At 44.8% G+C, this 26,587-nt stretch overlaps 1 protein-coding gene across 6 annotated transcripts in view; it reads left to right on the forward strand.

Annotated features, from left to right (window-relative positions):
- LOC115200345 (armadillo repeat protein deleted in velo-cardio-facial syndrome homolog) overlaps nucleotides 1–26,587 on the forward strand; it is a gene marked incomplete in the record, with an annotated part of 350,855 nt that overhangs the window by 243,787 nt on the left and 80,481 nt on the right. For all 6 annotated transcript variants that reach the window (XM_029763330.1, XM_029763331.1, XM_029763333.1 and 3 more), the window contains 2 exon segments: nucleotides 8,742–9,244; nucleotides 24,398–24,581. In XM_029763330.1, the coding sequence (XP_029619190.1) occupies nucleotides 8,742–9,244; nucleotides 24,398–24,581 (687 nt within the window).

The following is a 26,587-nucleotide window of genomic DNA, read 5'->3' on the forward strand; positions in this document are numbered from 1 at the left end:
ATTTTAAGGGAAGTGAACTGAGGAGGTTTGTGAGGGAGGAAGATAGGAATCGTGTGTGTGTGTGTGTGTGTGTGTGTGTGTGTGTGTGTGTGTTGTTTCTGTCATGTAGAGTAGCAGTGTAGCAGCCTTTGACAGTGTCGTGCTGAGTGTCTGGGACGTTCTAATCACACACACACCCCGGATTCAAAGGCAGCATGGTAATGTGTTGTTTTTATGCCTAGCACAGGACAGGGAAGTACAGATTGGAGGTGCTTCCCTTTAATAAGAGCTTCTGTCTGCATGGAATACACACACATTCACACACACGTTGCCAGAAAATGATTCACTCCACTATTGGCTTGAGGAGAAGCGGTTGCTGTGACAGGCAATTTGTACTGTACTCTACTTGTTTCACAACATACTAATACACACACACACACACACACACACACACACACACACCTGATTAGGCACTTGACAGGTGGCTAGCTCTCTGATTCATTTCACGAGGCAATACCCTCGTCATTTCTTTGGGAAAAACATAACATGCCATCTTTCCCTGTCTTTCCAACACACACCATCACTGATATGCTCCATCACCTGCTGTGTCACTTATCAAACAAACAGTAACACATCTGTAATACAGTTATGGTAATAAAACGAGACACTTTGCGTAGTTAGAATTAGCATGACAAGGAGCGAACCTCCCAGAGCCGATCTGTTCTCTGTCTCTCTCTGTCTCTCTCTGTCTCTCTCTGTCTCTCTCTGTCTCTCTGTCTCTCTCTGTCTCTCTCTGTCTCTCTCTCTGTCTCTCTCTCTCTCTGTCTCTCTCTCTCTGTCTCTCTGTCTCTCTCTCTCTCTCTGTCTCTCTCTCTCTCTGTCTCTCTCTCTCTGTCTCTCTCTCTCTCTCTCATTAGTATGTCTCCAAGAACATAATGCAATATCGACGCTGCTGTAATGAATGTGTGAATTAAAGCACTTTAATTACAGCTTATCGTGTAGTCGCTTTGGAAACCCTCAATTATAAGGAAAATAAAAATTAAGATGTTTAGCGCAAAAATGGTTTCCTGCGCTGTCGTCGAGCATACATTAGGTCAACATGGTGGAGTTATAGTAATCTATTACAGGGAAGAACTGGGCCGCCCAAACTTTTAGTCTTTAGTTAGGTGTGTGTGTGTGTCCAAATTGTACAGTATGTGGGTGTTCTGTCCCCCCTCTCACTTGGTCTGTGTGGGTGTGTTTCCACCCACTCTCTCTCTCTCTTTCTTCCTTTTTGTGTACATGTGTGCCTCTATATGTGTGTGTGAGTGAAAATGTGTGTGTGTGTGTGTGTGTGTGTGTGTGTGTGTGTGTGTGTGTGTGTGTGTGTGTGTGTGTGTGTGTGTGTGTGTGTGTGTGTGTGTGTGGTTGTCAGCATGATTAATAGCTGCTTTTGAACTCTGCCAGACAATGGCGATGTCTGGAGCCAATCTCAAATCGCTCATCTCTCCCTGGTGCGACCGGGGCCATGCTGCAACTGCCTGCCCACCTCCCCCTGCCATGGGGCCTCCAGGGGTCACCATCTACCTTAATGGAGAGGGGACATGTCACATGAGAGAGCGAGAGAGAGAGAGACCACTACTCCGCTGAGAGCCTGCCAAGACTAGAAGTGCATAGCTTTTAGCATGAGACGGATACCTTTCTTCTGTCTTATTAGAAGTTTTATTAGAAGTTGTCCAATGATGGGGAAACTATGTTCTGAACAGTGTTTTTCTTCTTCCCCACACGTCATTGAAATAAGAAACGAACAGATAATGACAGCAGAAGCAGTTAGAATACAACAGGAACATGTTTCTGATGTTTTGTAGCCATGCCTCTTGTGAGTCATAAATCACTTATTGCTCACATTCATAACCGAACATGACCAATCTGTTGTGTGTGTATAGTGGGTAGTCACTGAGCTCATAATCATGTGGAAATGTTCCTCCAAACAGAGATGGACACATTATATCTCCGCTGCTAATCCTTTGAGGTTTGTCTCCTTAGGGATTGGAGAGGGTCAGAGACCACAGGAATAGAGATTTGATCTACATAATTGACAGAAGATGACAGGGAAAGAAAAAGACGGATGTCACTGAAGCCTTTTTACTATATGCTGGCTGTCACTCCTACACTCTCTCCCCTTTCTCTCTCTCTTTCACACTCACTCACTTTAGCAGCTCCATTAACATGAGTGTGAGCTGCTTCTGTAATCATCCTGTGAGCATTATGCCTGCCGGCGGTGCCGGCCGTAGCTGTAGCTTTGAGGCGGCAAGGGCCTTTCACATCCTGTGAATAAACCCCAACTATATCAACACAATGGTGCCAATTTAAATGCAAATGCTGACATTCCCATCACTCAGCCCGCACCCCATTTACCAACCCCGGAATCAGGTGTATCTAAATGAGTTCCAGTTCAACCCCAACTCTACACTGATTCTCAGTGTGTGTAAGAGTGTGACGGTTGATGTATGCACATGTATCTGATAGCAATGAAGACATCATTTGGTAATGCCCTCTATAACGCTTTGTTTCTGCAGTTTATTCACAGCAGTGTTGATTTGGCTCGTCATCTTCTATTTCTGTTAGCATTTGAATCCCCTAACTGTATTTCTGAATGTGTGGTTAGACCAGACAGGGTGTTCACAAAGGAATGCTTGGTACTGTATAATCTCTACTCACTCACAGCCATTCATTTTTCCATCTATCATGCAGCTGTGAGTTAGCCTGGTTCAACTAGACTGAACGCTACTCTCAATGGTGAGCACAGGGTTCACACTGGTTTATCCAGGCTAGCTGAGAGGCCCTCCAGACCAAAACCTCAGTGTAGCAGGCAGGCTTGCAGCCCTGTTCCAGCCTGGCCTTAATGACTGGGGCTTAATCAGAGCAGAGCTCCTAGCTCTGGGGCCTTCCTCATTACCAGGGCTGAAGGCCGAGCTTGAGATTTGTGGTTCTTCACGTTCCAGTCCACCCTCAACCCTCCTGATTCCTGGAATGGTTCCATTGTACATTCCTTAGACTGGAAGGAGCAATTCTGTGAGAAACAGGAGGGGGTGAGGGTAGACTGGACTATACCATTCCGTTGAGATGTCCTCAACCAACACCCTTCAAGGAAGTAGCAGTAAGGTCATTTTTGAAGCTGGAGAAGGAGACAACTGTTTCAGAAGCTGTCTGATCAAGGCTACCCTTGCAATTAGGTCATGATAACTAAACCTAACCTCGTACCACAAGACCAAGACCACACTAATGCCTTAGAAACATAGACTTTTCTTGGCATTTGGTGTCTTTCAGCTTAGTCTCTGCTTGTGGTTCACATTTCAATGCAGCTGCTTGCCTCTCCAGACCCTGGCCTTGTCTTTAGCTGCTTGCCTCTCCAGACTCTGGCCTTGTCTTTAGCTGCTTGCCTCTCCAGACCCTGGCCTTGTCTTTAGCTGCTTGCCTCTCCAGACCCTGGCCTTGTCTTTAGCTGCTTGCCTCTCCAGACCCTGGCCTTGTCTTTAGCTGCTTGCCTCTCCAGACCCTGGCCTTGTCTTTAGCTGCTTGCCTCTCCAGACCCTGGTCTTGTCTTTAGCTGCTTGCCTCTCCAGACCCTGGTCTTGTCTTTAGCTGCTTGCCTCTCCAGACCCTGGCCTTGTCTTTAGCTGCTTGCCTCTCCAGACCCTGGCCTTGTCTTTAGCTGCTTGCCTCTCCAGACCCTGGCCTTGTCTTTAGCTGCTTGCCTCTCCAGACCCTGGCCTTGTCTTTAGCTGCTTGCCTCTCCAGACTCTGGCCTTATCTTCCCTGTGGTGTTGGTTTACTTTATCTTTAATATCAGCTCAACCCTGGCCTACTGAATATATAAGGATTTAGTGTCGAGTTACATTGCTGCTTGGGTAGGAGCTTTTTCTCCCAGTTCATCATGTATTGATTTCACTGGCAGTAAAATGTAAAACGTGTTGCCATAAAAGCTGATATGTTACCGAGGGGCTCATTTAAACCCACAAAGTAATGTGCCCCAGACACAGCAATACCATGATGAGATTCTCCCCTTGCAATGTGCACTAGTGCAGCCGGGAGAAATTTAAAGCACATAATTAACATAAACATCATTACAATTCAAGTAAATACTGGAGCTAGCTCCATAACCACCAGCACTCAGTTAGGTCTGTCGCCCCTTTTTGTTGCACCGTACATCATAGATGACTGGCCAGTCATGGAAGTACCTATCCCAAATACAGGGAACCCCCTTGGGAAAGTCCCATTATGGTGACTTTGTGTGACAATGGTTATTTTCCTCGGATCTGTTAGTATCTTACCCTTAAGTGTGTGGAACAAGTAAAATCATTAGGATTTATCTTTTGTTTCTCAAAACACCATGAATACCTATGGATAACAAAGAAAGTCATGTTAACCCCCTCTGTATCTAGATATACCTGGCTACAGCAGTATTTCCCAGCCCTGGTCCTCCAGTACCCCCAACAGTACACATACTTAAAACATGTGTACTGTTGGGGGTACTGGATCACCAGGGTTACAATAAAGATGTGTACTGTTGGGGGTACTGGAGCACCAGGGTTACAATAAACATGTGTACTGTTGGGGGTACTGGAGCACCAGGGTTACAATAAACATGTATACTGTTGGGGGTACTGGATCACCAGGGTTACAATAAAGATGTGTACTGTTGGGGGTACTGGAGCACCAGGGTTACAATAAACATGTGTACTGTTGGGGGTACTGGAGCACCAGGGTTACAATAAACGTGTATACTGTTGGGGGTACTGGAGCACCAGGGTTACAATAAACGTGTATACTGTTGGGGGTACTGGAGCACCAGGGTTACAATAAACGTGTATACTGTTGGGGGTACTGGAGCACCAGGGTTACAATAAACATGTATACTGTTGGGGGTACTGGAGCACCAGGGTTACAATAAACATGTATACTGTTGGGGGTACTGGAGCACCAGGGTTACAATAAACATGTATACTGTTGGGGGTACTGGAGCACCAGGGTTACAATAAACATGTATACTGTTGGGGGTACTGGAGCACCAGGGTTACAATAAACATGTATACTGTTGGGGGTACTGGAGCACCAGGGTTACAATAAACATGTATACTGTTGGGGGTACTGGAGCAGCAGGGTTACAATAAACACGTATACTGTTGGGGGTACTGGAGCACCAGGGTTACAATAAAGATGTGTACTGTTGGGGGTACTGGAGCACCAGGGTTACAATAAAGATGTGTACTGTTGGGGGTACTGGAGCACCAGGGTTAGGAAACATGGCTACAGTATGCTTCAGAACCCTAATGATCTGTCAGTCGGGAGATCGCCTCCTCCTCCACCACTCTGAGATGGAAATGAAGAGTTCCACTTTTTGCCCCCTTCAGTGTGTGCTCCTTGAGAATTGATGAGCAGAGAGCCTTGTGTAGATCACAGACCAAAGAGGGCTAGGGAGGAAGGTTACTGGAGGGGCCTGGAGACAGAGGAGAGACTGGAGGGTATCGAGTGGAATAGAGGGCCTCTCATCTGGGGCGTGCAGGCCTACCTTGGGACCCACTTCACCACAGGAGAGCTAACTGCTTAGCACCGTCATACTGTATATAGAAATGGAATACATCTCCCTTAATGTCTCTGGCGCTAAGCTAACCTAGGCCCAGTCCCAGGGAGGCAGCCAGGACAGACAGGGCATTAGCATAGTCTTTGGTTGAGGCAGTGTTGGGTCAGAAACCTCCCTGTGGGCATGGTGGGGTTCTCTCTCTCTAGTGCTGCCTCTCCTCTCCTGGCCACAGGGAGTGTGCAGCTGAACACTGTATGCTGGAAACGCTCGGGTTGTTGTTTTTGACCAAAAAATTACCAATCTTCATTAGAAATAAATACTGAACTTTTTTACATGGATTCCGTGACTCGGTTAGCTTCTAACAGCTAGGACCGCTATTTCTTGTCCCGGAATCCCACTTAACAGACAGGTTGAAGCCTGCTTGACAGAGCCGCTAACCAGCTGCTAGCTAAGCTGATAGAAATCAAGCTAACGAAGTTAGTCCCAGATGAGTTTTGCAATGGAGCCCTTTTTGTCTGGAGAAGTAAATGAACGGTTCCAGCTCTGTAGGAGCTGTCTACTACTCTTTATTTCGGGACAAACTGGATCACTCTGAGTTCCAATACATTCTAAAGCTGCATGATGCGACTCTAATGATGATTTGAAAAAAGTTGCATTAAAAGGCATGAGCTCTGCTTTGTTTTTTTGCGCAGGCTGTACACACTTCATCAGTCACTCATTCACAATTTGTCAAGTACTTGATAATGCCGCAAATTTCCTGGTGGCATCACCATTCTGTGGCCGTAATGGCCCCTAAAAAAATCCATGTCTTTTGCGGCCAGTGGCCGTTGTGCTCTTGGGCTGATTATAATAATTATAATTCCCTTCGCCTGGCTGCATGCTCCAAAGCAGCTCTCACTCACATGGCTCTCTGTCACGTGGGTCTTTCTCACAGGCTAGAAGTGAAGACAGACTCATCGGGAATGCAACTGTGCGCATCCCTATCCAATTCCAAGGTGCATACTGAAGATATTGGAAGAACTTTCCATATTTACTTTTTGTCAGCCAACAACATGATTAAGCCAAACGAACAACAAAATAACTAGCTTATGTCAATCTACTATCCCCCATAGTACAAAAGTTGACCTATTCTGTGTGAGAAATAAATATTCCAAACATAGTCTGGGACAGTTGTGAGATGCGATAGATCCCAAATTTATACAACCACTAGCATAAAAAAATGTTTTTAAGCAATGAGGCTGACAGAACAGATCAGAACATTTAGCTTAAAATGTTGATAAACTATTAGGCTATTTCTTCACATTATAAGCACAGCAATACGCACACGGCAGTAAGCTATAAGCGCGAATGTTCCATTAGCGGGAAAACGCCATTCTCAAAGTGCAATTTATGGTGAAACTTATCTTCTCCAAACTTGAAACGTGCTGCGTATGTATGCCAGTTAGACTGTGCTTCATTTTAAGAAGTTATTTGGCCACTTTAGTTGTGATACAAACCTTAGGATTATGCCTAGCGAGTAGCGCAGCGGTCTAAGGCACTGCATCGCGGTGCTTGAGGCGTCACAACTGACCCGGGTTCAATCCCGGGCTGTGTCACAACAGGTCGTGACCGGGAGTACCATAGGGAGGCGCAGAATTGGCCCAGTGTCGTCCAGGTTAGGGGAGGGTTTGCTTGGCTCATCGTGCTCTAGCGACTCCTTGTGGTGGACCGGGCGCCAGCAGGCTGACTGCGGTCATCAGTTGAACAATGTGTCCTCCGACACATTGGTTAGGCTGGCTTCCCGGTTAAGCGGGTGGGTGTTAAGAAGCTCTGTTTGGCGGGTCATGTTTCAATGTTTCAGTCCAGGGGGAAAAAATACATGTCATCTATGTACTTAAATAGTGAATGGAGGACGCCTTTCCCGTGGTTCATTTTCATGCCAGTCAGGTAGGCTGTACTCCTGTTGTAAATAGAAGCAATGTGCTTAATATTAGGAAAGTTGAGAAATAAATATAGTAGGCTCAGAGCGAAAGCTGATGGGATCCTCCTCATTTTAATAGAGGCCTCAATTGCATAGCATAAAGAAATGTTTCACTACTTGAGCTCATGGGCTCTCATTAAGTGTTTGATTAGATTTTCGATATACATTCACATTTATGAGTGATTAGAGTGACAATAGAGTGCTGAGTACCAGGCAGTTAGCAGGTTTGGAAGGCTACTAATGACCATCAGCAGCATCAGAGCTTGGAGAAGCCTAATTAACGTGACTAAACGGTCACATGGAATTTGACTGCCATCATGACTCGTGACCGCCGGTGTAGCGGTAATGAGATCACCGTAACAGCCCTAGCTGAGACCTTCTTACTAATCTGTTAGAGAACCAGTTCAGATTTAAGTGTAACTTTTGTGTGACTGAAGCCTTTAGTGAGTGGTCTAATGCTTTAATATTTAATAATTTCTGCCCTCCAAATTCATATTTATTATATAAATAGCCCCATTTAATTTTGTCTGGCTTGCTGTTTCAAATAAAATTATTTATTTCTGTCTGTTTTTCTTTCACTCGCTCCCCCTTTCTTTTTCTCTCTCTCCCTCTTTCTATCACCTTTCCTGCTCTACCTGGGTCTTTCTGTCTCTACTCTCACTCTTTTTCTCTCTCTCCCTCTCCTCCTCCTCCTCCTCGCCCAACACTAACACCAGCTCCCTCATCATTATTAAAAAAGGTAAACGAGAACATCGCTCTGAGCCAACAGAGACGGTTAATAAGGAAGTGGCCCCTGTTTCTCTTATCGATGGGAGCGGCCCTCTGACACAGCTGTTAATAACAGACCAGCCTTGTTTGTCCCCCGTCTCCGTCTTTGTCCTCTTTTCTCCTCTCTCGCTCCTGTCTTTTCACCTCTCTGTCACCCCTGTGTCTATCTCCTTTTTCCCTCCATCAGTCAATCACTCTCACCTCACTTTGCCTTTCTCAACTCTTATCCCCCCTTCTATTTCTCCTGAAATCCCTCTATTATACAAATCCCAATAAATGCTCTCTCCATCTATTTTAGTAGTAGTAGAAGTAGTATTGATGGTGTTAACCTTGCAGTTGTAGACTAAATCATATCCCAATGTCCTGAAAATGTACAGAAAACATACAACTACAACTCCTCACAGAGAGATATGAAATGCTCTGAACAATGTTACATGATCTTTCCTCAAACGTACCCTCTCTCTATTATAGGGGTTACGAGGATCCCATCGAGGCGGAGATGATTGACGAGCGACACCCCTACATCCATGGCATGTACCCGGCCCCCCTGGCCCAGCCCGAGAGGGGGAGCATGGCCAGCCTGGACCGCCTGGCTGGCCGCCGCTCGCCCTCCATCGACAGCATCCGCAAGGACCCGCGCTGGCGTGACCCCGATCTGCAAGAGGTCATAGCCATGCTGGGCCACCCCATCGACCCGGTCAAGTCTAACGCCGCCGCCTACCTGCAGCACCTGTGCTACGAAAACGACAAGATCAAGAAAGATGTGCGCCAGCTGAAGGGGATCCCGGTGCTGGCGAGCCTACTGGACCATCCCAAGGCTGAGGTCCACCGCAAGGCCTGCGGAGCCCTGAGGAACATCTCCTATGGGAAGGACCACGACAACAAGGTGGCCATCAAGAACTGTGACGGTATCCCCGCCCTTGTCCGCCTGCTGAGGAAGACCAATGACATGGAGGTCCGCGAGCTCATCACAGGTGAGTTACAGAGACCATAATGCCTACTGTACATCAAGAATCAACAGAGGTAAGTTACTGTAGACCGATACTATGTACCTACTACAGTATTATACAGTAGAGATGTGACAAATGGAAAACATTTCTTAATGCCATTTTTTTATTGTTTAAACATTAGTATTTTTAATGATTTCACAATTGAAATCTAACCTTAACCACACTGCCAACTTTATGCCTAAAATTAAGACCAAAAAGATTAAACAAATTTGAGTTTGTGGCTGTGGCTGTGGCTGTGGTAACTAGTGGAAACCCTACCAGACGTCGCTCATCTTACTGCTGTCCTCCACCCACTCAGCAACGATGGTATTAATGCCGTTTTAGGGTCTCTGTTGTGTGCCTCTCTTCCGTGTTCTCAGTACGTCCTTAATGCCCCACTTCTCATCAATGTGATGGCTCGTTGCAGTGATGTATGACAGCGTGCTCATAGACGTCCAACAATCTGTTGTTAAAGAGCCACTGAACATGCTGTTTGGCACATTTGTTTTTCTGTTGCTCATTAGAAGAAACTAAAATTCAGTCTTGGAGTTGTGTTTCCTGATCGATTCCACGTTTGGTTAATGATGTTTGTCCCCCATGAGACACTGTAGACGCAGAAGCCTATTTCATTTTCTCAAAATCCCCAGAATGAATCTGAGAACTCAAGAAATAGGTAAATAATTTTGACGTTTTTGCTGAGGATGTTTTAGTTGCGCAATTTTACATCTAACTAAGGTGTTTGGTGCAGTATTTCTCAAGTTCAAAAATACTTGACATATTGTCTTATGTAAACAAAGTCAGAGCTGATTGGCAGGTCTGTCTAACTGTCTATGCTATTGGATAGAGAGCAATCACAGCAGCTGTTCACCCCATGTTGGTGGGCAAATGGACATCTTCAAATCAAAACCCAACCTTCATTTACCTGTTGTAACGCACGGATGTTCCAAACTCTGTTTTAGACCAGACTGACTTTATGACAAATTATCCTATTTACACTTTGTAGTTTTTCACTCCTATCGATGCCACAAAGGCCATTTTCAGAGCTTGGACTTTGTCCTTACAGAGCAATCATTGTACAATTTCTCAATCAGGGCCGCCACGGTTTTTCGACATGGTGTCTTGTAGTCTGGTTCTAGATATACCATTAGGGTATTGAAGCCGACATCCTCTTGTAACGGGTGTCGTTTGAAGTAGACCAAGGTGCAGCGGGAAAATGTATACTCATCTTCTTATTTATTATAAAAGAAGGAAAAACCAAAAGAAACACGTATACAAAAACAAACGACCGACACTAAACAGTCCCGTCAGGTGCTACATACACTACCCACAATACCCATTACCAAAACACCCCTATACATAGGACCTTCAATCAGAGGCAACGAGGAACAGCTACCTCCAATTGAAGGCCAAATCAATAAACTAAACATAGAACTAGAAAGACTAGACTAGAACATAGAAATATACAAACATAGAACATTAACCAAAACCCCGGAACACTCTAAACAAACACCCCTCTACAAAAACACATAGCACAACAAACCCCGAAACACTCTAAACAAATACCCCCTGCCACGTCCTGATCAAACTAATATAACAAATGACCCCTTTACTGGTCAGGACGTGACACCTCTACCATTGACAATGGCTGCATTTCAACTCTAATCATTTCTGTAATCAGTGCTGTGATTTTTTTCACTCCGTCCCTTATCGCACGGCTGACAACAACGGGTTGTGTCTCACGGTGCGTCTTTCAGCACCTGTACTGCCACTGTAGCTCAATTCAACCTCACAAGTTTGTATTTCATCACCTTCTCATTTAACTTCTCAAAGTAATGCCATACAGGACTTCCCTGTCTCACTCTGCCATTTTTCCAACTTTTAACGATTATGACAGGCGGAGAGCTTTACATTCGTGGCAAATAATTTGAAAGATGCATATCTCCTCCTACTTACAGCATTGTAGCGTTAGGTATTTGTTTAATTTAAATGTTTCCTTTATGATGATGATGGGAACCTGTTAATGGTAGTTTTGTAATAACTGCACTGTGATGTACATTTTTTTAATGGTTTTAACGATCCCAAATTTGTTTAAACGTCACACCCGTATTATACAACACTGGTGAGTTCTACAGACCAACACTAGCTCCAGCTCCTCAGCTGTAAATAGGCCAACACTAGCTACAGCTCCTCGGCTGTAAATAGGCCAACACTAGCTACAGCTCCTCGGCTGTAAATAGGCCAACACTAGCTACAGCACCTCGGCTGTAAATAGGCCAACACTAGCTACAGCTCCTCAGCTGTAAATAGGCCAACACCAGCTACAGCTCCTCGGCTGTAAATAGGTCAACACCAGCTACAGCTCCTCGGCTGTAAATAGGCCAACACCAGCTACAGCTCCTCAGCTGTAAATAGGCCAACACCAGCTACAGCTCCTCGGCTGTAAATAGGCCAACACTAGCTACAGCTCCTCGGCTGTAAATAGGCCAACACTAGCTACAGCTCCTCAGCTGTAAATAGGCCAACACCAGCTACAGCTCCTCAGCTGTAAATAGGCCAATACCAGCTACAGCTCCTCGGCTGTAAATAGGCCAACACTAGCTACAGCTCCTCGGCTGTAAATAGGCCAACACTAGCTACAGCTCCTCAGCTGTAAATAGGCCAACACTAGCTACAGCTGCTCAGCTGTAAATAGGTCAACACTAGCTACAGCTCGGCAGCTGTAAATAGGCCAACACTAGCTACAGCTCCTCAGCTGTAAATAGGCCAATACTAGCTACAGCTCCTCGGCTGTAAATAGGTCAACACTAGCTACAGCTCCGCAGCTGTAAATAGGCCAACACTAGCTACAGCTCCTCAGCTGTAAATAGGCCAACACTAGCTACAGCTCCTCTGCTGTAAATAGGCCAACACTAGCTTCAGCTCCTCTGCTGTAAATAGGCCAACACTAGCTACAGCTCCTCAGCTGTAAATAGGTCAACACTAGCTACAGCTCCTCAGCTGTAAATAGGCCAACACTAGCTACAGCTCCTCGGCTGTAAATAGGCCAACACTAGCTACAGCTCCTCGGCTGTAAATAGGTCAACACTAGCTACAGCTCCTCGGCTGTAAATAGGTCAACACTAGCTACAGCTCTTCGGCTGTAAATAGGTCAACACTAGCTACAGCTCCTCGGCTGTAAATAGGTCAACACTAGCTACAGCTCCGCAGCTGTAAATAGGCCAACACTAGCTACAGCTCCTCTGCTGTAAATATGTCAACACTAGCTACAGCTGCTCAGCTGTAAATAGGTCAACACTAGCTACAGCTCCTCAGCTGTAAATAGGTCAACACTAGCTACAGCTCTTCGGCTGTAAATAGGTCAACACTAGCTACAGCTCCTCGGCTGTAAATATGTCAACACTAGCTACAGCTGCTCAGCTGTAAATAGGTCAACACTAGCTACAGCTGCTCAGCTGTAAGTAGGTCAACACTAGCTACAGCTCCTCAGCTGTAAATAGGTCAACACTAGCTACAGCTCCGCAGCTGTAAATAGGCCAACACTAGCTACAGCTCCTCTGCTGTAAATAGGCCAACACTAGCTACAGCTCCTCGGCTGTAAATAGGTCAACACTAGCTACAGCTCCTCGGCTGTAAATAGGCCAACACTAGCTACAGCTCCTCGGCTGTAAATAGGTCAACACTAGTTACAGCTCCTCAGCTGTAAATAGGCCAACACTAGCTACAGCTTTTCGGCTGTAAATAGGCCAACACTAGCTACAGCTCCTCGGCTGTAAATAGGCCAACACTAGCTACAGCTCCTCAGCTGTAAATAGGCCAACACTAGCTACAGCTCCTCAGCTGTAAATAGGTCAACACTAGTTACAGCTCCTCAGCTGTAAATAGGCCAACACTAGCTACAGCTCCTCAGCTGTAAATAGGCCAACACTAGCTACAGCTCCTCAGCTGTAAATAGGACAGTAAATACTAGGCATAGTAGCCTTTTGTTTGTAATGTACAAAGCTTATTGGCTTCTTTGAATGACAAATTAATTGCTCGGGTGTGTTGTGAAAACCTGAATGTCCACCGGGAGCCAGAATAATGCCACTGCTGTACTGTTGTGGAAAGTAATTTCTAAGTCGTCCTATTATTATTTAAAGTACCGGCATATTCTCTGTTAGGGCATTGTGATGTTGTGGGCTGGAGGCATTATTGAAGCATGCCCTGCATTCTCTATCTAAGAGACAGAGAGAGAGAGAACTAACAGAGTGTTGTTGGTAACATGGACTAAACCAGGCTAGTGTTATAGGAATTACGGTTGGGTGGTATCCAGATTTCCATACCGTCACACCGTTTCGGTACCATACCGGGGTATATGGTAAAACCGAATGTGCACACAAGGGGCGCTATTTCGAAGGAAAAAAGGCAACAGGGATCTTGATCCAGGAGGGGATTGAATGTCTCTGCTGGAACCAAGAAGCTTGATCTTGACATCTAGCCACTTAGCTAGCAAGTTAGCAAACCAAATGCATAGCTGGAGCACTGAGCTGGATATAACTTATTTTTCTTATCTTAGATTTCTTATAGTTATACGTATAGTTATAAGCAGTGGCGTAGCAAGCACCCTCGCAGCTCCACTATATTGAAAATCATACCGTCGGTATTTTGAAAAACACCCCTGTATATGGTTTAAACAGTATATGGCTCAAGCTCAGTAGGAATATGCTGTGTTAAACATTCGCCATGACTTGTTAAATGTCACTGAATGACGTGTGTCTTTCTCCAGCCACATCACACCACTAATCTCAACAGGATTGGTTTGACCTGACACGCATTCAGCAGGAATGTGGGGAATGGAATCTGAGAGAGGCTTTTTTTGCTTTGGACATGTGAAACTGAGAGGGCAAATAGCAGTTTACACGTCAGGAGGCAACCTTTAGGAGTGGACGATTTGAGCAACACATAGTTTTCCCATGGGACTAGCTCAAGAATGCTTTGGTAACACTTTGTATGAAGTATATAGAGTGCCTTCAGAAAGTTTTCATACCCCTTGACTTTTTGTTAGAGCCTGAATTTAAAATGGATTCCATTGCAATTTTTGGTCACTGGAATACACACAATACCCCATAATGTCAAAGTGGAATTATGTTTTTGAAATGATTACAAATTAATAAAAAATTAAAAGCTGAAATGTCTTGAGTCAATAAGTATTCAACCCCTTTGTTATGGCAAGCCTAAATAAGTTCAGGAGTAAAAATCTGCTTAATAAGTTGCATGGACTGTGCAATAACAGTACTTATGATTTTTGAATGACTATCTCTGTTCCCCCACACAATTATCTATCTGTTAGGTCCCTCAGTCGAGCAGTGAATTTCAAACACAGATTCAACCACAAAGACCGGGGAGGTTTTCCAATGCCTCACAAGGAAGGGCACCTATTGGTAGATGGGTAAAAAAAAAGCAGACATTGAATATCCCTTTGAGCATGGTGAAGTTATTAATTACACTTTGGGCGGCTGTATCAATACACCCAGTCACTACATAGATACAGGCGTCCTTTCTAACTCAGTTGCCAGAGAGGAAGGAAACCGCTCAGAAATTTCACCATGAGGCCAATGGTGACCTTAAAACAGTTACAGAGTTTAATGGCTGTGATAGGAGAAAACTGAGGATGGATCAACAACATTGTAGTTACTCCACAATACTAACCTAATTGACAGAGTGAAAAGAAGGAAGCTAGTACTGAATAAAAAATATTCCAGAATCCTAGAGGACAACCTGGTTCAGTCTGCTTTCCACCAGACACTGGGAGATGAATTCACCTTTCAGCTGGACAATAACCTAAAACACAAATCTATACTGGAGTTGCTTACCAAGAGAGTGAATGTTCATGAGTGGTCTAGTTACAGTTTTGATTTAAATTTACTTGAAAATCTATGGCAAGAACTGAAAATGGGTGTCAAGCAATGATCAACAACCAATTTAACAGAGCTTGAAGAATTTTAAAATAATAATTGACAAATGTTGCACATAACAGGTGTGGAAATCTCTTAGAAACTTACCCAGAAATACTCCCTGCCAAAGGTACTTCTACAAAGTATTGACTCAGTAGTGAACATTTATGTAAATTAGATATTTCTGTATATCATTTTCAATTCATTTGCAAACATTCTAAAAACATGTTTTCACTTTGTCATTATGGGGTTTTGTGTGTAGATGGGTGAGAAAAAAAAAAGATTTAATCAATTTTGAATTCAGGCTGTAACACAAGAAAATGTGGTATAAGTCACGGGGTATGAATACTTTCTGAAGGCACTGCACATATGTGTATCATGTATCATGTGCTCTGTAATGCATTATAACACGCTTATAATGAATTTTGTGTTGTGACTGACTATAAGCGGTAATAACATCTTATGGTGCTTTCACAGAAAATGGCTGGATGGAAGGACTGTCTGTGAAGGACAGATGTTGGTTCACTTGTTTTTTTTGTTGAATATAGAGGAGAAGATGTGTGCAGCACATGGTGGTGTAGTGGAATATCTCTATGTAGTCTACTGTATGTATGGTCACTCTGACTGAGAAGTCTGTGTGTGGGAGGAGGGATGGCTGTGCCCAGATAAAAATAACCTCCCACCGCAAGACAGGGAAACAGAGGAAAACCCCTCCCCTATATCTCCCTGTCTTTCTCTTTATCTCTCCCCCTCTCTCTCCATTGGTCTATTCACTTCTCTCTCTTTCTCCCCAGCTCTCTCTTGCGCTCTCCTTCTCATTCCCTCTTTCCCTCTCTCTCTCTCTCTCTCTCTCTCTCTCTCTCTCTCTCTCTCTCTCTCTCTCTCTCTCGTTTTCTTTCTCCCCCTCCTCCCTCTTTCTTTCCATCCCAGGCCTGACCATATGCTTTAGCTGCTAGAGCGAGGCCTCTATGAAAACAGCACCGTCACAATGTGTGATCAGTTTACAGCGTGCCCCACACCGGGCATGTTTTTCTACAATTAAATATAATTGGAGCTTTAAAAATAGACTGTTTTTTTATGGTCATCCACATGCATTTTAAACGGATTTGTGTTGTCCCCAAAACCAAGGCCAGTTCTGTTCTTGCAGGGAAGGGTTGACGTGGAACTAACCAAACGGTTTCATATTTTTTATTTGTAGTGCTTCCCTTTTCTCTTTTTCCTCCTGAATATAGAGGCCTGCGCCCTCTAGCAAACACATAACTGAAAAAGTAGATGATCGTGGAGTGCATTTGTCTCATATATTTTCCATTCATAGACATTAGTGAACAGAGATTTGTGGGCAAACAACTACTAAACAGGTGTTCATTCCTTGTTCTCTACTGTAATCCAACATTCATAGAGCTGCTGAGCACTCTCCCTCTCTCCCAGGAGCTGAGTTGTGGATGTGCTGTGTGTGTGTGTGTGTGTGTGTGTGTGTGTGTGTGTGTGTGTGTGTGTGTGTGTGTGTGTGTGTGTGTGTGTGTGTGTGTGTGTGTGTGTGTGTGCGTACCTGCGTGCGAGCTCGTGCATGCATGTTTGTGTACATGTATATTTGTATGTGTGTGTGTTTACGTGGCTTGACTCACAGGCTGCTGGCCTGGTGTTGGTGCATCAGTAGTACCTCTCCAGAATGCAGAGAAAAGGCTGTTGTGTTGTAATGTGATCCAGACAGGCCCAGTGTAGTATATAGGGACTAGGTAGCAGGGGAGTGTATAGGGACTAGGTAGCAGGGGAGTGTATAGGGACTAGGTAGCAGGGGAGTGTATAGGGACTAGGTAGCAGGGGAGTGTATAGGGACTAGGTAGCAGGGGAGTGTATAGGGACTAGGTAGCAGGGGAGTGTATATGGACTAGGTAGCAGGGGAGTGTATAGGGACTAGGTAGCAGGGGAGTGTATAGGGACTAGGTAGCAGGGGAGTGTATAGGGACTAGGTAGCAGGGGAGTGTATATGGACTAGGTAGCAGGGGAGTGTATAGGGACTAGGTAGCAGGGGAGTGTATAGGGACTAGGTAGCAGGGGAGTGTATATGGACTAGGTAGCAGGGGAGTGTATAGGGACTAGGTAGCAGGGGAGTGTATAGGGACTAGGTAGCAGGGGAGTGTATAGGGACTAGGTAGCAGGGGAGTGTATATGGACTAGGTAGCAGGGGAGTGTATAGGGACTAGGTAGCAGGGGAGTGTATATGGACTAGGTAGCAGGGGAGTGTATATGGACTAGGTAGCAGGGGAGTGTATAGGGACTAGGTAGCAAGGGAGTGAATAGGGAATAGGTAGCAGGGGAGTGTATATGGACTAGGTAGCAGGGGAGTGTATAGGGACTAGGTAGCAGGGGAGTGAATAGGGAATAGGTAGCAGGGGAGTGTATATGGACTAGGTAGCCCCCCCCCCCCACACACACACACACACACACCACCTCCACCGATTCCAGACAGGATTTATTTTATACGAGCCCCCTGTGTGGTAGGATGGGAAGAGGAGAGAGTGAGGGCACAGGCAGAGACTTGGAGTGGCACTTGAGTTGATTCGTGGCCCAGGAAAGGGTTCTGCTCTTTTTAAAGTTGGTGAGGAAAGGTGTGTGTGTGTGTGTGTGTGTGTGTGTGTGTGTGTGTGTGTGTGTGTGTGTGTGTGTGTGTCAGTCCCTGCAGGGTGGCCCTGGGCTGCTTACACAGTGTGTGGTCTGGTGCGGGGACACACACACACACACACTGCAGTGGATTGGTGCTGCTTGTGGGCTGGCCACCCTGCTGAGATCTAGGTAGGGGCCAGCTGTTTCATATGGGTCTGTTCCAACTGAACTCTCTAGACACATCCACACTCATACACACATTCTCTCTGGACACAGACACACTCATACACACATTCTCTCTGGACACATTCACACTCATACACGCATTCTCTCTGGACACAGACACACTCATACACACATTCTCTCTGGACACATCCACACTCATACACACATTCTCTCTGGACACAGACACACTCATACACACATTCTCTCTGGACACATTCACACTCATACACACATTCTCTCTGGACACAGACACACTCATACACACATTCTCTCTGGACACATCCACACTCATACACACATTCTCTCTGGACACAGACACACTCATACACACATTCTCTCTGGACACAGACACACTCATACACACATTCTCTCTGGACACAGACACACTCATACACACATTCTCTCTGGACACATCCACACTCATACACACATTCTCTCTGGACACAGACACACTCATACACACATTCTCTCTGGACACAGACACACTCATACACACATTCTCTCTGGACACAGACACACTCATACACCAGAGTTTCCGTTTGGAAAATGTGGCACCGGACAACATGACAGGGAAGATTTTTATTTACCGGCCATTGCCGAAATTTACCAGACCCATTTGCATTAGAGCACATGTGTCAAACTCATTCCAGGAAGGGCTGAGTGTCTGCAGGTTTTTGTTCCACCCTTGTACTTCATTGATTAATTAAGGTCACTAATTATTAAGGAACTCCCTCACCTGGTTGTCGAGGTCTTAATTGAAAGGAAAAAACAAAAACCCGCAGACACATGGTCCGCCGTGGAATGAGTTTGACACCCCTGCATTAGGGCGTCCATCCACGGTGCTCATAATGACAGAAATCACATTTACATTATGGTAATTCATCTTAACATACCATGCAACTCCTGTAATGAAGCAGCCAATAAAATGTAATTTTCAAACTATTGCAAAAATGCAATTTGTGGGAAAATACCACACCTGATGCGAGCAGTATATGACAGAGAAGAAAATCTCTGTTAGAAACTCAGAAAGAGGTTGACTCTAAAGATGCAAAAACTAGGATGTGTTGCTGATATGTCTAGGATTGTGCTTTTGACTTCTGGACAACAAAAGAAAGTTGATATGAAAACCAATAGAACGGGAGAGAAATGGCATATGAGGAAGTCTTTCATAGGCGGTGTGCGTGCCAAAAGGCCTAGCTGATTATTGAGTTGGGCTGTCAGTGAAAAGCATGTAAAATATGTATAAAAATAAGGTGTCTTGAGTATAATTAAAAATGTTGAGACAAGATAAAAGGGAGGGGTGTGTGGCCAAGATTTGTTTCATTGTGTGAATTGTTTGCCCTTTGGTTGTTTATATAAATTCCCCATTACATATGTCTCCAGTAGTAAATGTACTGTTAATCCCCATCATTTGATTACATTCATTTATGTTAATGCATTGTATTGCTAATTAGGCCTACAGTCATTTACCGTTCTTATTCTCTGAGTGGAAACTTGTTTGCAGAGTCACAACCTGCTACACTTGTGAGAAATACGTTTTGGTGCTCCATGTGAGCAATGAGCATGTGCCTGGTTTCTCTGCCTTGTTAATGTTGAGGGAGCATGTGCACCTGAGCATGTGCCTGGTTTCTCTGCCTTGTTAATGTTGAGGGAGCATGTGCACCTGAGCATGCATAGAAATAGTCTAACTGGCCTGCAGCGCACACATTTAGGAGAGTGCCCATTTGGGAATGTCTGATTTCTGATTGGCTTAACTCATCACGTCCACCACTAATAAGCTGAGCTTCTCAGTCATTTTTTCTTCACCTCACATAGTAAGTCAACAAAGTATTTTTTTGAACATCCATTGTGAATTATGGCCTAGCAGTTCCTCACAGCTGGACTATTTTTAAAATCTTTCCAACAATCTCCCCCTCAATAATCACCAAGCCTTTTTTGTGAAAGATCAAAATATCATCATCTGATAATCCCATATATCCAGTGGAAACATCATAAAATACCTGAACACTTTTCCCTTGCGTAAAAACAGCTGTCTGTGGAAACTCTGAGGGCCCAGAATAGGCTAGTTGATACAATATTGCAAGTTCGCTAGAGAGAGCTTCAGACCAGATCCAGTTGATTGATTTGATACAATATTGCACTTCACTAGCACAGCTCAAATCAAGACAGATAGAAAGGCAGGCAGGCAGGCATGCTGAGTAGAGAGATTAATGTGATTGAAAGGAACCAGCCTTTTCATCAATAGATTTTCTTCTGTTTTTATTTTGTCGGCTTTATGTATTTTTACTTAGTTTACAATGGAAGGTAAAGGCCAACGGCTGCATTGGCCATCTCGGAGTTCCATGCTCTCATTTAGCCTATTTAGCCACCAATGATCACAGTGTATCAGAGGCTGATGATCTTGCATTAGATGCATTTTAAGTTTTATATTTTTATCATTTTAATTAACCACGTGACAATGATTTTGAGAAAGGAAAACTTTATTATTGAAATGAAACTGTTCCACAAAAATGTGCATATGAAAATCATAACTGGTAGAATAAATTGTATGCTCCCCTAAACTTGAAACTCACGCACCTCCTATGAAGTCTTTATAAAAGAATTGCCTTTATGTTTCCATGGTAGGATTTTCAAGCAAGGTAAGACAAGCCTCATACTATGAAGTAAAACATTCAGGTTTCAAACTAAGTATGTTTTGAAAATGCATACTGCCTCCAGCTCACATTGTAAAGTGGTGGGTGACGTGCTGATAGCCTGCCTACCGTTGTTTTTCCTGCTGGCCCAGTCAATTTGGCCAGAAACAATTGGATTTATCGGCTTTTCATTTTTTTTTTTTACAAAAGCCGGCAATTACCGGCTAACGGAAACCCTGTCATACACAAATTCTCTTTAGACACATCCACAGACACACTCATACACACAGCCCAATCAACATATATGTGGCCCCCTGCCTGTCGTACCTTAACTCTCCTCCCACCAGCCGTGGCCCCTCCTCTACTATCTCCTGGACTATCCGTCATCTCTGCTCAGCAATTAGGCTGTGATGCTTTATTTGATTTTATTGGGATCCCCATTAGTCGAAGCCAATGGTGACAGCTAGTCTTACTGGGGTCTGACACATAACGAAAAATACAAAATAATTTACAATTGATATGAATTTAAAAACATGAACATGTAGTGTGCGTGCATCTATCAGTTCCACATACATGTCAGTACATTACACACAACAAGTAGGTCACTTGGGGGAGAGGTGTTGTGCCGTGAGGTGTTGCTTTATTTATGTGACAGCAGTAGGAGAGTTACAGCCTAGCCCACAGTATGGCTCATATGTATGTGCCTTCCTTCTCCCTCTCTTTCCCTCTCCCTTTCTCTCTCTCCCTCTTTCCCTACTCTGTCTCCCTCCCTCCCTCTCCCAGGCTATAATCTGTGATTAATGGCAGGGGGGAGGATGAGGTGTAATGGGCAGCTCTAAGTGAATGGGCCTGTTAGAGCAGCATGGCTGCAGCAGCCAGCACCCAAGAAATGGGATTAGCCGCCCAGGGTCCTGGGATGGAGACTGGGAGGGAAGCAAACTTAATTAAGGGGGTCCAGCCCTGGTCCACCTCAAATCTCCCAGCTCCCCCTGGCCCTCTCCCTGGCCTAGCCTGGCCTGCCTCTGATTGGCTTTCAGTCAATTTGATTAGTGAGAGGGAGGGAGGGAGGAGTGTCCATCCATGAGGCAGCAGGTTCTTGGGGACTGGGGAGATGGGGAAAGAAAGTATGAGGTGAAAGAACCGGCACACTTTAGAAATGGCACTGTGTTGGAGGTAATCTGGCCCAGATGAAGTGAGAGAGGGAGTGAGAGAGAGATCCCTACAAACCCTGCTCACTGCATGGCCACTGTCTGTGAAGCATGGAGACTGTCTGTCACTCCCCCAGCCAGCGTTCAGTCATGTCAACAGACTAACTGTACTGTGACTGTGAGCTATGGCTATTGTGACTGGCTGTACTGTGAGCTATGGCGACTGTTTGTAATTTATTAAAGCTACGCCACAAAGAAATGCATTCTCCTCTGCTCACTGTAGGAAGTGAAGGATGTCACTGTCACAAACAGTATTTTATCCTTTAATGGTTGGTTCTGAAGGGCTTGGAATGACAGCCATATCAGCAGCCTGGTCAATGTAATATACAGTAATAATGGGCTGTTAGTGTGGACTGTGGACCCAGGCGGCGTCACAAATAGCACCCTATTCCCTATATAGTGCAGTACTTTTGCACAATATAGAGAACAGGGTAGTGCACCTAATGGGGAATAGGGTTCGGGACGCTGACTCACTCATTTGGGACGCTGTCTGACTCCGAATTTATTTTGTCAGTGGATGGTTCCGGAAATGAAAGGAGAAAGAAAACCCTGTACCACAGCAGATTATACGTCCCAGTCTTCTTGGTAAATCTCATATTTCTGTGCATAAAAGTGCATAAAATATACTGAACGGAAATATAAACGCAACATTTAAAGTGTTGGTCCCATGAGCTGAAATAAAAGATCCCAGAAATGTTCCATATGCACAAAAAGCTTATTTCTCACAAATTTTGTGCACAAATTTGTTTACACCAGAGCTGTTTACTCCAGAGCAGTTGGCAGAGAATTTAATGTTCATTTCTCTACCATAAGCCGCCTCCAATGTAATTTTAGAGAATTTGGCAGTACGTCCAAATGGCCTCACTGTCGCAGACCACGTGTAACCACGCCAGCCCGGGGGGGGGGGCTCGTTCTGATCGACTGGGCCTGGCTCCCCAGTGGGTGGGCCTATGCCCTCCCAGGTCCACCCATGGCTGAGCCCCTGCCCAGTTGTGAAATAGATTAGGGCCTAATGAATGTATTTCAACTGATTGATTTCCTTACATGAACTGTAACTGAGTAAAATCTTTGTTCAGTATATATTGCCCACAGTATGTCTCTCTCTCTATCTCTCTTTTAATTTCATTTAAATACATGTACAGTAGAAGTTGATTGCATTGTGCCTAATGTTGATTAATGTACTTCCAAAGATTGTGGATTGTTCCAGTAAGGGCTGTAGACTATTGTTGGCTGCTGTTGGCTGCTTGTTGACCACCTGCTTGCTGTCACTAATTATCCATGGATACTATAGTTGATTAAACACTGTGCCTGCTAACGTTGACTACCAGTGATGGAGGGCTGTTAACTATCATTGGCTACATTTGGTGTGTTTACCGCTAGTTGTCAGAGCCAATGGGGTGATGCTAATGGGCCAGTGTTGGAGGTAATCAACCCAGCAGCTTCCCAGGCAGCCCAGTCTCCTGTTGTTCATGCCTGAGTGCCACACCACTGACTTTTTTGAAAAGTCAAATGAACCTCTAGCAATATGACATGGCTGTTCCCTTAGTGACACAGAGCTCAGTTCTGCCTATCAGGCAAGCTATGGTCCATGTTACCAGTGTGCTAAGGCCTTCAGTGCCTCATGGCCTTGCAGTGTTTAGGTAATGGAGTATGGAGGCCATTTTCAGTTGTAAGTACTTTACAGATGTACTTATTGTTGTTGGAGGGAGGTAGTGGTTTTCTCAAACCACAAGTTAACCCCACGAGAGGGACAAAGGTATTTTTAGATGTTATAGTGTGCAGTAAGCATGATCTGACAGCGGAAATATTGACCGTGTGGAAACTGTGTTGCTTGTGTGTGTATAGAGGATTTAGCTAAACGGTGTAGCTTCTAGCTGCTATTATTGTCTGAGTAAGAAATAATCCCAGTGCCGAGGGAGCCCATACTTTCTGACCCCAGATTAAACAATTTTCTTACTATTCCTCCCCCACTAGGCCTTGTCCGGGGGATGAGGGAGGAGGGGAACTTCAGTGAAGATAGTCAAAATAAAGACCCTGTGTGTGGGGGACTGTATGTGGACTTTGAAGTCAATCTATAATATTTTGTTTTCCACAAACCGAAAGGTCCTGCCCTGATGCATCCTTTTGTTATGAAATCCCTCCTGATTCTCTCTTTATTGCAATTGTTGCCAGGCTCCATGCCGGCTGGATTTCTAAACCTCTCCTCATCGTGTGTGTGTGTCCCTCCTCCCTCCCTCTCTCTGAGATTACAGAAAGCGCAGGCACAGTGATTGAATTATAATCAGTGTGAGACACAGCAGTCTATCTCCTCACTGTGTGAGCGAAAACAGGACTTTGTTCTCATTGTGTTTTGTATGTTACTAGTAACTTGTTTCATTTTGCATGAATGGTTGTTCACTCAGATGTGAAAGTAATCAAAGAATGACAGTTTTTCCTTTCTCCATTTCTCTTTCCTCCACATCCTCTCCATCCATCCTTTCCTTTCCTCTATCTCTATCCCAATCGCCACCTCCCCTCCCTCCCTCCTCCACTCCACAGGGACCCTGTGGAACCTGTCTTCCTATGAGCCTCTGAAGATGGTGATTATAAACCACGGACTGCAGACTTTGACCAACGAGGTCATCATCCCCCACTCAGGCTGGGAGCATGAGCCCAATGAGGACTCCAAACCTCGTGACGCAGAGTGGACCACCGTCTTCAAGAACACATCAGGATGTCTGAGGTAATAGGTTGCTTGAGGCCTACTACACACGCTCCTCTTAAAGGTACTTCCACCATAGTGAAGCAGATGAAAGGTGGTTAAAGTAACACAGCAGCAGGCTCATGGTACAATGCATATGGACCTGCCAGGCCACCACTCGCACTCCAGCACTTCACCTGAAGAGGCTATTCTCTGAATGAGAGAGGGAGTTAAAAAGACATTTTCCACCAGTGCATCTGATAATGAACAGATAAAAATCGATGGTCTCCTATGCTGCTGTGGCCATTAGCAGTGCTATTAACAGACCCCTGTACAGACAGCATCAGGTTCCTTAGAGGCCATCCTAGCAACCTGATGCTTGATTAGGACTTCCGGGGCCACAAGGGCATATCGCCATGGTTACCTCTCCCATAATGACATTAGCCATTTTAAATCCACGTCCCTTTCTCCCTGAGATAAAGGTTGTGAGGGGTTGGGTTGGGTCGATTTGGACCAGAAGAAATTAGTGTGCAGATTTATAAAAATCTGATCACAGGTTAGTGAGAGAGTCCTGTTTTCCTCCTCAATTTATTCAAGGCTAGATGACATAGTGCACAGCATCTAGTAGATGCAACATTCTCCTCAATGTATTCCTGCTGTGGAATATTGTGTCCATAAACCTTTTCTCAATCGGAACACATTATCAAACTGTTAGAGTTAATCAGGAGACAAAAGTTAGCTAGTCCAGTCTCTAGCTACTGTCACTCAAGACTACTGCCCTCATCTATTCAGCTGGCTTACTGACTGACCTTAGTTGACCTTTTAGTGAAAGTGTTAAAACAGGAAGCCAGTGTTTGAGCCTGAGGGCTATAATATCAGCCAGTCGTCCCCCCCCACACACACACCCACCCACACAGGAGATAACAGACAGGAGATAACAAACAGTGAGTCTGGTCTGGTTGTCTGAGTTAAGCCAATAGTCCTCCAGGAGATAAGGTTGATAGGTGGGATTGTTTGTCTAGAGCTGCTTTCTATCCCCACCAGTAAACTAGCCACGGCTGCTGTGTCCAACCTCAACTGGCTCCCGCTGAGGAAGTCTCCAATATGTTGTAACACATGGGACTCCAGGAATTATGCTTGTGGATGGCCTCTCTAGTGCTATGGGGTCCTTTAGTGTTTCTAATAAAGATTTAGAAGCTACAATATTCATTTTGCCAAGTGGACTTTAAAAAACTTCAGACAATTCACTAGTATTTTTTCCCTCTTTCTCTCGTCTTCTGTCGTGACTTGGGCCTTGTTTTTTGGCAGTATACCACCCTAGTGAAGCACCAACAGATATCCTCTGTACCAGCTATACTGTATGTTGCCCCAGCCCCATCAAAGCCAACCCACAGTCCCTAATCCACTGCAGCTCAGCTCAGCAGTCAGTGCAGTCTGTTGGTCAGGATCCAAGTCAACGCTTTCTTCCAACCCCCTGCTGTTTTGGTCAAATGTAACCCATTCCAGATTAACCCATTCTTCTGTTTTGGTTCTCTCTCTCTCTCTCTCTCTCTCTCTCTCTCTCTCTCTCTCTACCTGCTGTCGAGTACATCTCCATGGCAACTGTAACCAATGACACTCTCTGTTGCCTAGTAAGCTGGCCAGAGGCAGAAGCAGATTTGTGTGGAGATCTGCTGATGTATGGGAGATTGTGTTTACTCATGCCTTGACAGAACTGCACATTTGCTGCTTAGGTCACTTTAACCTCTATATGCTTTTTAGCATATTATTTCCTTTTGGGAGGATGAGGGTGTGAATATTCCTGCCTCTGGAAGACTGTGTTTGTACATGTATGTATGTGTGTGTGTGAGAGAGAGTGAGTTCTTTAAGCTGTGGTCTTCTGTAGCTCAGTTGGTAGAGCATGGCCCTTGAAAAGCCAGGGTAGTGGGTTAAATTCCCAGGACCACCCAAAAGTCTCTTTTGATAAAAGCGTCTGCTAAATGGCCTATACAGTGGGAATCATAAGTATTCACCCCACTTGGATTTTTTCAAATTTTGTTGTGTTACAA

This window comes from Salmo trutta, chromosome 9, assembly GCF_901001165.1.
Source record: "Salmo trutta chromosome 9, fSalTru1.1, whole genome shotgun sequence".
Lineage (NCBI taxonomy): Eukaryota > Metazoa > Chordata > Actinopteri > Salmoniformes > Salmonidae > Salmo > Salmo trutta.